Source organism: Temnothorax nylanderi, unplaced genomic scaffold (genome assembly GCF_030848795.1).
Source record: "Temnothorax nylanderi isolate EJ_2023f unplaced genomic scaffold, tnyl_v1.0 TNYL_tig0012_pilon, whole genome shotgun sequence".
Lineage (NCBI taxonomy): Eukaryota > Metazoa > Arthropoda > Insecta > Hymenoptera > Formicidae > Temnothorax > Temnothorax nylanderi.
Genome location: NW_027249074.1, coordinates 2093950 through 2106072, shown reverse-complemented (window position 1 = coordinate 2106072; position 12123 = coordinate 2093950). Strand labels below are relative to the sequence as shown.

Genomic DNA, 12123 nt, shown 5'->3' with positions numbered 1-12123 from the left:
TGCATAGGTGATGTCTTTCATGGTTCGTAATTAGGAAAATATAAATTTCGGTGAGGTCACATCTCGTTACGTGCGATTGTCATCCGGATTTCACTCCAAACCGGACGACCTCAGAGCGGCGGACTGGCTATTTGTGTTAAATACATTGAATTTTGCACTCTGGACCTGAAAGGATGAGCAGGAATGGAAAGTTTATGGACTAACTGGCTACATGGCATTGTGCGCTGCTATTAAAAGGGCTATTAACGTGAATATATTTATTCAGCTTTACGTGATGTAAATAATAATTACTGCGATACAATAGAAGGCACTTTTATCATTTTAAACTACTTATTTAGAGCATTGTAACTTAAATAAACCGCGAATAATCTAAATTATCCATAGAATATCTATATATCGTGCGTACAAAAACATATATTCTGAACAAAGTCTTCTGTTCACTTTAATATAAAGTACGCAAAATAAATTTGTTTTGGCGCTCGGTTTTTAAGCATCTACTTTTCACTTCCAACAATATGAAACAAAATAAATTATTTTCGCTTATTGCTAGAAAACAGTTTCATACATAACACATATTTCAATGCGCTTAAACTCAATATCTCACAAACGTGAAAACAAATTATTGAATCAGTAAAAATAAAAAAAACTTCGAATGTTCACTAATTATAAGTTCTTCTCTCCGGTGGTTGTAGGTAATCTAAAAAAGGAAAAAACATGTGTATTCAAAACATTGTAATGTTTCTGAAATTGTTAAATTTGAAAAAATTATATTTTTTCGATAAAAACTTCAACTTACTGATGATTTGTTACACATAAGTAATTCTCGTCAAGATTTTCCGTGTTTACTTCATACTTTTTTTTCAGTTGTCGCCATAATTTATCCATACAGTCAAACCTGTTTTCTATCTCGGGAATCTCGTCTCGTAACTCAGTTAGTGTAGTTTTGATTGCCGATCTGTAAAAGGAGATGTCGAAGAAACGTAAGATATATAAATAAAACAAATAAAAATTAAGAATTCAAACGTGTTTTAAATAATAAAAAAGAATAATTTTGGTTATACATCATGTTACATCATTTTATAATGCTAACCTGGCAGTGTTTATCCTGGGAAATTTTTCTTGTTGACATAATTCATCCAAACAGTCAAACTGGTTTTCTATCTCGGAAATCTTGTCTTGTAACTCAGTTAGTAAAGTTCTGATTTTTTTTGCCGATCTGTAAAAGGAGCTATCGAAGAAACGTAAGATATATAAATAAAACAAATAAAAATTAAGAATTTAAACGTGTTTGAAATAATAAAAAAGAAAAATTTTGGTTATACATCATGTTACATCATTTTATAATGCTAACCTGGTAGTGTTTATCCTGGGATCAGTGGTGGAAACCGGTATATAGTATTTCTTTACCGCTCCCTCTTGTATTTTGAATTCCCTCGTTGCGCGCGGTATGGTGCCAACTTGGCGAATTTCTGTTTGGTCCTGCACAAAGTATACATAAAATATTATTTATTATTCTTATAATTATTAATTATTAATAAAGATTAAGCATTCAACTGTCAATATAAACATACTTTAAGAGAATCAATCGATTTTGTTTAGGATTATTGTAATCTTTTTTAATATATTTGATATTGCGTAAAATTGATTAAATGTTAAGCTTTGAAATATTACATTTTACTTCAATCCTTAAGGAGGATTATTAGGCCTGTTTGTTTTTGTTGCATTTCTGAACTAGTGCAATAAGTTTAGAATGAAACAAATATATTTTCTTTTATTCTAACTTATTACACTAGTTCAGAAGTGCATCGAAAACAAACAGGCCTGTTGTAAGGCTATTAAGGACTAGGCTTGGTATAACCTAGTTTTATACTGGTCCTGTATTTTATGTATTTATGTATGTATGTGTATATACATATATATACCGTGATAATCGATCGGGGGAGCCCGAAAAATATGTACCCTACCTATTTTTACCTCATTTTTTAACCTGTTTTTTCCAACATGGCTTTCCGGATTTTCCGACGTTATAAATATATAGTGGCCCTTAAAAGGACCGATTATCTCTGTTCGTATATTGAGAGAAAGTGTCGGTATATTCTCTATTATCCAAATACAGCAGTCAATGTCTTGGAATGTTGTTTACATGAAGCCGAGTAGGAGCGGGAGGAAAGGAAGACGAGGAATGTACTACGCGACGAACAAAATCATAACAAACGGTCACATAGTCGTAAAGCACGCCACGGACCTATGAAAATCCGGAAAGCCATGTTGGAAAAAACAGGTTAAAAAATAAGGTAAAAATAGGTTTAAAAAATAGGTAGAATACATATTTTTCAGGCTCCCCCGATTATCACGATATATATTCGGTATATATACTTATATACACATACATACATAAATACATAAAATACAGGACCAGTATAAACCTAGGTTATACCAAGCCTAGTCCTTAATAGCCTTACAACAGGCCTGTTTGTTTTCGATGCACTTCTGAACTAGTGTAATAAGTTAGAATAAAAGAAAATATATTTGTTTCATTCTAACTTATCGCACTAGTTCAGAAGTACAACGAAAACGAACAGGCCTAATAATCCTCCAAGGATTGAAGTAAAATTTGATGTTTTAAAGCTTATCATTCAATTGATTTTATGCTATATTAAATATATTCAGAAAGATTACAATAATCCTAAATAAAATTCATTGACTCATTTATACAAAAATTATAAAATGTAAGGTCAGGGTGAATCTAGGTTATACGAAGCCCTTGTAATCTTCGAACAATCCTCCCAAGGATTTAGGTAAAATTTGACGTTTCAAAGTTGAATGTTTAATTGATTTTATCGTTTGTTCGACTAGCTGGGACAATTGTTATTGATGTGACAAGGTACCTCTCCGTTCTGCACCACTTCCTCGCCATCCTCGGTGCGCTTGGAACGTTTGGCCTGGTGTTCATCGACCGTCTCCGGCGCTCTTCTTCGTCGAGCCTTCGTGTCAATCGTGTCGCTTTCCACGCTTTCTGTACCTTCTGCGACGTTGATCGACAGCTCATTTGAACGAAGATCGACCGCACGCAATCCCGCCATTTCAAATCCTATCGCCACGACACCGTTGCCGAGAACCGCTGTTCCTGCGAGATTCCACCGATTCGACCTCCTCGTGGACCCGCCGTTGAACAGAGCACCACGTCTGGCCACGTGAAGCGGCAGACTGTGATCTGTGATCAGTGTGATCACGTCGATCACGATTCACGATACGAGGCAAGAATGGCAACTATGCTATGATTGCTATGGCAAGATAACGCTTCCCTCTTGGGACGACTGGACTGGACTGGACACGGCAAGAGGCGACCAATCGCTCTCCGCTAAGCACCGGCACCATCAGCAACGCGACTGGCTGATTGGTCGACCGCGCGTAGCCGGGGAGAACGCAATGCATGACGGTTAGAGGGCCTCTAGATACATAAATAAAGGTACATAATTTTTTTTTTAATGATTTATACTTTTCATTTTCTTTAAATATATTGTATTCTTGCTTTCTAATTTTTATTTCCTCCTTTTCGCCACATGCATATACACTGTGTATATACACGTATACGTATTTGTACTTTTTATTGTTTTATTTCTCGATCTTAGAAATAAATCAATAAGCAAGTATGTACAATTATGAGAAACAAGAAAATAGACCTGTTTCTTTAAAATGTAATTAAGCATTGGCAAAAAAGGAAGGAAAGATACAAATTTCAATATATGCAACTGAAAAAAGTGTATACATAAGAATAAATTGCAAGCACAATTTTTGAAAACAAATTATATGATGTGAGAAATATAACGCCAATAACGGACTTTTTCTGTACGTCCAAGAACGTTATTACGTCGTGTTTATTTTCTGTCACAGTTGTGATCACAGAGAGGTAATTCACGGTCGAAATAATCGTAGTTAACAGTTCAGAAGAATAGGTTTAATATTATGGAACGTTATGGCCGTGTCTTCTTCTGCAATTCAATGTTCGACGGAGGAAATTGTTGCAAAAAGAACGAGAGATGTAATCATTGACGAAAATGGTGTGAAGAATTTAGCGGAGGAGGTTTGTTTCCCCTTATTGTTTTTTTGAAAGTGTCAATTTGCAACTCAAACAGTGTGAGAAAATTAAATAATTTAATCTTTAAAGCATTTTATACTGTCGAATAATATAAGATTTTAAAAAATATAAATAATTTTAAATAAAATTCAGCAATTAATTAAAGTTTGTATTAAGCGAATTTTATTAAACAATATGTTTTAATAGGTGGTAGATTTTATGCTGTCGAACCAGGATAGTACAATATTGGGTACTACTTTTATACGACAATTGCCAGGACTTTATCCTTCCTTCTTCGACATCAGAAGCGGGGATTGGCTATTTTTATTGCATACATTAAATTTTTCGCTTTACATTCCAAAGAGTACCAGACAATGGACAGTTAATAATTATACAGGGTTCTGGGCATTGTGCTCAGCCATCAAGAGGGCTATTGATGTGAGTCTAACATTTATTTATTTTTATTTTCTTCATTTTTAAATAGCATTCCTGAATATAAACACTTTCTGCCAAATTATAGAGGATTCAAAATGCTTCTGACATGAGATACTTTTAATATAATTTAGCACAAACTAAATTTTTTTTTACCAGGTAGCATTAACACTCTTTTTTATTCTATATTCTGTAATCCATTAACATATAGTCATTGCTGATAATATATTAAATGTTTTTGCTTTAATTGATATAAGTTTTGATATTAATTTATGCTTCTTAATTTTTCTTCTCGTTAATAATTTCTGTTTTCCAATTTATTATTCTTTTTTATTGGCATTTGTGTTAATCATGCCCTTTTCCTTTTTATAATTTCTGGATTACATCCTACTTACATCAAATTGCCATTAGAAATGGTAATTTTTACTATATAAAGTTTGAAACGATAAATAATGATCTTGTGGAAATTATTTCTGACAAATCTAACGTTCATAATTTTGTATTACACTGTATTTTTTAAAATTATATTAAAATTATTTAAAAAAATGGATATCTCTTCAGCATCGATTTAATTGTATAACGTGTATTTTTGAAATAGAACAACACATTATTTTGGCACCCCAATTATTACATGACTATTAGTCAAAGTGAAATGGAATATATTTTTCGAGGTGACGATCCTGAAATAACCCTTCCACATTTAAAAGAAAGACGTATTATTTTAAATTACGTCGGAAAAACTTTAAAGAAAAAATATAAGGGTATGTATAATTGCAAGAATATTGTGAAGAAAAATTTCTTCCACATATTTTGCCCAATTTTATAGCAGTTCTATTTATTCGTTATATATGAATAGTTCAAGATCGATTTTCTTTTATTTGTCAAAGGAAAGAGATGTGAGATATAAAATTTACGTTGTAAATTACTCTACTGTGTGACATAAAGAGAATATCTTTCAAATTTTATTTTTTTCATTATTAAACAACTAATTCATAGTGCATATTTTATACATATAAAATATATATAATAGATGAAATAGTCATGTTACGATTTTTTTGTGTTACAGGTCTATTTCTAAATTGCATAAGAGCATCTGGATATAATGGAAAGAAATTGATGAAAATGCTTTTTAACTTTGAGTCCTATCAAGATGAAGTAACGTATTATGGAGAAAAAAGTAATTATTGCTATTATGTAGTAAGTATGTAATATTACAGAACACTTATAAATCACAGAATACTTTTTTACCTTAGATCATATTAGTATGTATACATGATAGGATATTAGGCTTATAAGATATTTAGTTGTGTTTGGATGTGTTTGAATGCAAGCATTGTCAGAAAAATGATCTACTGTGTCTTGTGTCATTTGAATTACCTTACAAAAGGCTGAAGTTTGCAAGACAAAAATTCTAAATTTCTAACGGAACGTATCTTGAATATATTTGTGAATTAATGATTGCTATATTATAATGTGATGAAATTTGTAATAAAATTTAAATAATATTTTACACAATTTGCTAATGTTACTCTTTTTATTGAACGTCTTTTCAGTTCGTCTCTGTACTAAGGCCAAGATATTAATAAGTGATCTACGAGCTTACTTTCCAATTAGTCAAGAACAGCCAATGACGTCTACATTGTTAGTTGATTACTGTGCTCCTCAAGTTCTTCTTCATTTTAAAGCTATTCGCTATACTCAACATCTCAATCTTCTTATAAGAGGTAAAATATTTACCGTTAAATCACTTTTTATAAACGGTAAATGCTTCGTCCTGCACAAAATTCCATTGTATAAATTTCATAAAAAATTTTCTGATATGCAAAACATTTAAATTGTCGTAATGTAGTGCAGCATTAAATTCAAAGAACAAGCAATGTAACATCTTTTTTAACAAATTCAATTAAATCAACCCTATCTATTTTACGATTTAATAGAAAGAAAGATTTATTGAAATTCTATAGTTTGATTTGAATTTACCGACATATTGGTTATGATATTTTGCATGTTGCATACAAATCTTTGTGGGTGGAGGCAACCTTTCTGGTCTCAATCAATTATTTCTATACAGAGGGTTTGCTGTATTGTTAGCGAGTTATAATAAAACACACTGTTTTTCACGCAGATGGTACATTGCTCGTCGGTGATATAGAAGAATTGGAATTACGCTGTTGCTTTATTTATGCAGTCCAAGTGGTGTGCGAGGAAGTGCGGAAGATGTGCGCGGAATATGTGGGACGCAGGACTGCCCTAGATACATTAATATCTCACATTTCGACAGTGGTCGATAATTTTATATTTCATTATCAATTAACATACAGTGAGGGTTTGTCCACAGTACCATTTCACTATGCTAAAACGACAAATTATTAGAACAATATTATATCGTCGTGAGTTCGCGAGTATTCGACGCATGTAAGACGAAAATTGTTCTTTGTATAAGCATATTTTTCTGAAATGATACAGTTTTTATCTCGTCATAACATTCTTCCGTAATAATCCAAGAACAGATACAATCGATTTGTATGTCATCACACGGCAGATTTTTTCCTTTAGTAAAAAGTTCCTTTTTTATTACAATCGAATATTCGAAATTATTATTTGATCAAAAAGTTATTGCAACTTTTCTTTTCTAATCATTTCTATATTTTTATATATATATATTAATATTGTAAAACTATATATATATTTAAAAATGTATATATTAAAAAAAATATGTATATATTTTTATAATGCATTGTATTCTATAAATATCAAGTATAACAGGTGTTTCGTCTCAAACATGACAATCGCAACATATTTCTTGACTGTCAAGTTTGAAGGAAATCTGTTTTTAATGAAAATATAAGAGATACTTTTGTCTCTTGTATTTTTTTATTAAATCATATTTTGAGAACATCCAACATGACAATCGTAACATGTTTCTTGATTGTCAAGTTTGAGGGAAACCTGTTTTTAATGAAAATACAAGAGATGCTTTTATCTCTGGTATTTTCATTAAATCATATTTGGAGACAATCATATTTTGAGAATAAAATATATACCTATGCATTTTTCTTTTACACTATTTTACAGTTGAATATTAAACAAGTGAAACAAAGAGATGCAAACAGACAATTAGAAAGACTACACTAAAACTGCATAATATCTCTAGTAAAAAGAGAAAAACGATTTCTTCTTTTTAGTTCTCTCTTCCATATTTGTATTTTATCTTAATGTTTATTTCTTCTTTTTCCTGTATATCTATTTGGTACAACTATTTGAACCAAGAAAATAAACCTGTCAGTCCGGTTCCGAGTGCAAAAGGTGTAGGCACGACGGCGCGTGCGGGAAACGATAGGCCGGAGGGGCGGAAGTGCAGAGTGCAGATGGCTCGAGTGTGCCGTCACGTCACGGTGGTGTTCGACGGGCGCGAATGATGGATCCGGGCGAATCGCGATAACGTCATGTCGCGCTCGTTGGCGAGGACCGCCGTTCCCAGGGCGGTCGACATTCCCGAACGCGAGGCGAGAGAGACGACGTAGGTATAGGGTATAGGTGACCGTAACGTAGCGCGTCATGACGGAGGGTTCTGCGGGTCCTGCGCCTACGGCGGCGCCGTGGCTGACGGCAAGGAGCATCGCCAAGCGCGCGCGAGACGCTACCCATCGAGGAGGACGGCGTGAAAAGATCGGCGTTAAACGTGAGTTCTCTCTATTCTCATTCCGAAACGCTCCGGGACGATCCGTGACACTTCGACGCTCTCGCGAATCCCGGGGGAGAAACGTTCGGCGTCGTTTAGGTTAGGTGGAGACGCGCGGCGGAATCGAAAGTCGATTCGAATATTCGAACGTCGCGATTTTCCTCTTGAAAGAAAATTAAATGTCGACGCGGTGGACATAAATTTCTCATTATTTCGCACGTCGGGGATAACGTTGAACGAAGAGACGAACGTGAGGAAAAAAGACGAGGCGTTTAATTTAATTCTCATCCTGTATCGAAAATTAATTTCTTTGAAAGTGTTAATTTTTAAGAAATAATTTCGTGAATAATTTTCTGCTGTTTTACATGTTTTATTTTTTCTTGCGTACGATCTATTTCGGCTGCAAATTCGATCCGGATTTGCTGATATTCGGATAATTAATTATTTGATTAGTTATTAATTATTATTCAAATTTAGTTATTAATTATTAATTATTTATTATCTGGAAGTCAAATCTATATCTGAGTCTGTCTTTTTTTCGTGTTAATTCGAATCCAAATTGTCTACTACGAGAAACGAGACAGAAAACTAATTTGCTGGACAACAAGATAACGTTTATCTATTGTTCCTGCTGAATCTGAGTTTTTTTCTCTAACAGAAAACGTCGTTACAAAAGGAACTATTATCTAAGCGCGTAAATCAATTCTTTTCAATCATTTCTTTTACCAAAATATAAAAATGTCTATAATTAAATTTGCTTTCCTCGTTTCTAAGAAACTTCAACGTTTATCGGTTTTTTTTTCTAATTTTTCGTCCAAGTTTCTGTTGCAAAGAAAGTATTAAATGAGACAATTTAATTGCTTTACATAGGTGAAGCGCTATATAATTTGGAGTTACGAGAATGGCACCGCCTACGATATTTCAAACAAGCTCGTGCGATATATGACAGCACTTCTATGGATTCTACGCATTGAGTATTGCTATCAAAAGGGCCATTAATGTGAGTACCTCAATTTTAAATGACATTTATAAATGTCTACGATATCTTTTGTCATCGTATCGGTATCAACCTGGGATGTTACGAACATAATTTAATACACCTATATCGATTGTTTATTGGTTTTGTACGAAATGGCACTGTCTTTTAACATGAAACGACATTAAATATGCCTCTGTCTCCGTTAACATAATTTTCGCACGTGTCATCGTCGATTTATATTTCTTTTTCTGATTCCTCCTGGCCGATCCTTGCATGCTATTTTAATCACATCACTATTTGCGTTTGTAATATGCAGAATATTTTACAACTATCATACACTTTTCCAAGCGTATTAATCAGAGTCGAAAATTCCATTAGGAAAAATTCCCGATAATTTCTGAATTCAAACGATCGAAATTAATCAACGGTATCTCACGTACAATTTACAATATTTAAACCCGCTATGAACGATCTATATTTATAATTCATATTTCATTAATTCATAATTCAGATTTCACGACAGAGCTCTTAATTAATTTTTTTATATGATATTTTTATGCATGTATGTATGTATTCTAATTTTTTTTAATGCTTTTCATATTCTACGCGACGCATAAAATTATGAACGGAATTTTATTCTGAATTCCAACGCGAAACGTAAGATATAGTCTAAAGTGGGCTTTAGGTTCGTAATTTTGCGACACGTGTGTGCCGATCTGTCATTTATTGGCGATTTCTTGAGACTTTTTATCGTTCAAAATTCGTTCGTTGGTTAAATTTGCAAGAAATGCCGAGTGCAAACAGTAACTTCGTGCAATCGTACCTATTTCGCGTTTCTTTCTCTGTCGCAATGTGCGCGTGTGATTAATGTCGGGAATTTGCAAAATGCCACGAAGTCTCATCAATCATTCCACGGGGTTTGGTCAATCATATCACGAGATTTGGTTAATCATGTCACGAAGAGTAATGTAAGTACATATTTCATATGTGATCAATCACGTAATCAATACGAGAAATTGATTATGAACGACTCCTTTTTATTTGACGATAAATTTATTTAGTTATAATCTCTTTTTTGATAATTTATTTAATTAATTATAATAAACATTTTTAATAATTGTAATAATATACAAAACGCTCGCAAAATCTTAAATTACGTTATGAAATAATTATTACTTTCGATTGGCAACGCGCTGGGTTAACTCTTTTCGACTCTTTGTACCACAACTAGTGATTACTAGTTGTAATAACTGCATTCACTCCAATTTACAGATGGCTTCAATTTTGCAAAAAAATTTGCAAATAAAGTTTAATAATATGTACATATTTTTAGAGAATTTATTCTTATTTCTTGAATCGTCTTCTTTAAACTTAAGAATATTTTTTTGGAAATAACGTTTTTTTTTATAAAACAAATCAGGATAGAAAGGGTTAACCTGGTTTCTCGTCTCGAACACGATATTCGCAATGCTTTCTTTGGCTATCAACGTGTCGTGTCGCGATGCCATTTGGCACGAATTTCATTACATCTCTATGTAAACCTATCTTCTTGTTATCACTCGCGAGAAGTTCATTTACTTCATCATGTTAACGTACAACGTTTCAAAATCAATTTACGCTAAGAAACTATTACCCTTTGATGCAGACATTAACGTATCCTTGTCGTTCGCAAGGATAGCAACGCTGGCGATTTTATAAATGTAAATTAACTAACTTTTAATTAAGTAACAATTTACTTCTTTTATAAATGCCGTCCTTAAAGTAATACATTCGACTCGATTTTGCGTGAAGTCATAGCTGTACATTTCCATTCGGTTCGAAAATGCGCAAAATCCTACGTACACAAAATCATTTACAAATATACAAAATTGATTGGCGACGAATCAACGATACATTCCGTCTTCATTTAAAGCGACTTGTCGCCGTAATATCTAATAACTGCCATTTGCCATTGAACCCCACAATAATTATCATATTTACACTTACTTTTACATTAACTTAACTATTTCTTCCAATTAACTTTTTGGACTTGATTTTATCGTATAAACTCGCACTGAGCCGTGGTTTTCTTGGTGATATATTTTCGATAGCGCAATTTCCAATCTCTGTTTTCCGTATATATACGAAATTGATTTCACGGCCGCAACTTCCCACGCTGTCTATCTCGTAAATACCAGAATACCGCAATGTTTATTACACATTCACGGTTTAAACTCGCGCTGAGCCGTGGTTTTCTTAGCGATACATTTTCGACCGCGCAATTTCCAATCTCTGTTTTTCGTATATGTACAAAATTGATTTCACGGCCGCAACTTGCGCCATGCTGTCTATCTCGCGAATACCAGAATACCGCAACGTTTATTACACATTTACAGGAAGATGTACTATTTAATTTCTTTTCTGCATTTGTTCCCAAAATATAATGTTCGATTTGAGCTTGCCGGGGGAAATCACGGCAGTGTCGTTGCCCTCTTGTTTCGATCGCACGACTTCCGTTCGATTCGTCGGTCGCTCTTCTATTAATGACCGGCTGACCGGCGGCGACGTCAGTTTTCCAGGCATTTGACGCAGCCCTTCGCGAAATTCCCTCGAAAGAGATCTGGCTGTCAAACTGTGCATCTGCCTGGGCGTTTCGACTATCTGTACCTCGGGGGTGAACGATCTGTCCTTGGCGTCATCTATTACTTTTGCCACCTGCGAGACAGAAAATCGATTTGACTCAATATGACGAATTATTGACGTATATGATATGTATGATATTTATTTGAAAAATGCTCTGCATTAATTCTAAAGCTTCCGTGGTTAAAAATGCAAAAATGTTGATAAAAAATTTATTTGAAAGTATTTGTATCATGAATATATTATTCAAATTAATATTATTAATCTGTTTAATATGACATTGTATTTTTTGGAACCGTACTACAATTTAATTTAGTAACGCTTGTTAGTTAA

At 33.4% G+C, this 12123-nt stretch overlaps 4 protein-coding genes across 6 annotated transcripts in view; 2 read left to right on the top strand and 2 right to left on the bottom strand.

Annotated features, from left to right (window-relative positions):
- Positions 1-242: 242 nt before the first annotated feature.
- Positions 243-3083, bottom strand: LOC139767851 (uncharacterized). 2 transcript variants are annotated; one of them, XM_071697535.1, is made up of 5 exons: positions 2889-3083; positions 1352-1479; positions 1091-1228; positions 797-955; positions 243-697 (listed from the first exon to the last, which is right to left on the bottom strand). In XM_071697535.1, the coding sequence occupies exons 1-5, from the start codon at positions 3081-3083 to the stop codon at positions 664-666; spliced, it is 654 nt and encodes a 217-aa protein (XP_071553636.1). In that variant the 3' UTR covers positions 243-663. The 2 variants fall into 2 exon arrangements, with proteins under 2 accessions (XP_071553636.1, XP_071553637.1); XM_071697536.1 differs by having other exon boundaries at positions 1091-1216.
- A 246-nt stretch (positions 3084-3329) lies between these two features.
- LOC139767850 (queuosine 5'-phosphate N-glycosylase/hydrolase-like) lies at positions 3330-7561 on the top strand. Its single transcript, XM_071697533.1, has 7 exons — positions 3330-3469; positions 3895-4084; positions 4286-4516; positions 5109-5271; positions 5577-5687; positions 6064-6234; positions 6636-7561. The coding sequence occupies exons 2-7, from the start codon at positions 3977-3979 to the stop codon at positions 6881-6883; spliced, it is 1032 nt and encodes a 343-aa protein (XP_071553634.1). The 5' UTR covers positions 3330-3469; positions 3895-3976; the 3' UTR covers positions 6884-7561.
- A 344-nt stretch (positions 7562-7905) lies between these two features.
- Positions 7906-12123, top strand: part of LOC139767847 (choline/ethanolamine transporter flvcr2a) — a 53996-nt gene continuing 49778 nt past the window's right edge. For both annotated transcript variants that reach the window (XM_071697530.1, XM_071697526.1), the window contains exons 1-2: positions 7906-8192; positions 9063-9192. The gene's annotated coding sequence lies outside the window, so the exon portion shown is untranslated. The remainder of the gene's footprint in view (positions 8193-9062; positions 9193-12123) is intronic.
- Positions 10188-12123, bottom strand: part of LOC139767843 (uncharacterized) — a 37339-nt gene continuing 35403 nt past the window's right edge. Inside the window, exon 18 of the mRNA XM_071697514.1 lies at positions 10188-11865. Within this exon, the coding sequence (XP_071553615.1) occupies positions 11560-11865 (306 nt within the window). The 3' untranslated portion in view covers positions 10188-11559. The remainder of the gene's footprint in view (positions 11866-12123) is intronic.

Coding starts and splice junctions, on each gene's coding strand:
- LOC139767851 (XM_071697535.1), bottom strand. CDS start 3,083: ATGGCGGGATTGCGTGCGGTCGATCTTCGTTCAAATGAGCTGTCGATC. Junction 956..1,090: donor CCCAGGATAAACACTGCCAG/GTTAGCATTATA, acceptor CTCCTTTTACAG/ATCGGCAATCAAAACTACAC. Junction 698..796: donor TTATGTGTAACAAATCATCA/GTAAGTTGAAGT, acceptor TTCCTTTTTTAG/ATTACCTACAACCACCGGAG.
- LOC139767850 (XM_071697533.1), top strand. CDS start 3,977: ATGGCCGTGTCTTCTTCTGCAATTCAATGTTCGACGGAGGAAATTGTT. Junction 5,688..6,063: donor AACGTATTATGGAGAAAAAA/GTAATTATTGCT, acceptor ACGTCTTTTCAG/TTCGTCTCTGTACTAAGGCC. Junction 6,235..6,635: donor TCTCAATCTTCTTATAAGAG/GTAAAATATTTA, acceptor TTTTTCACGCAG/ATGGTACATTGCTCGTCGGT.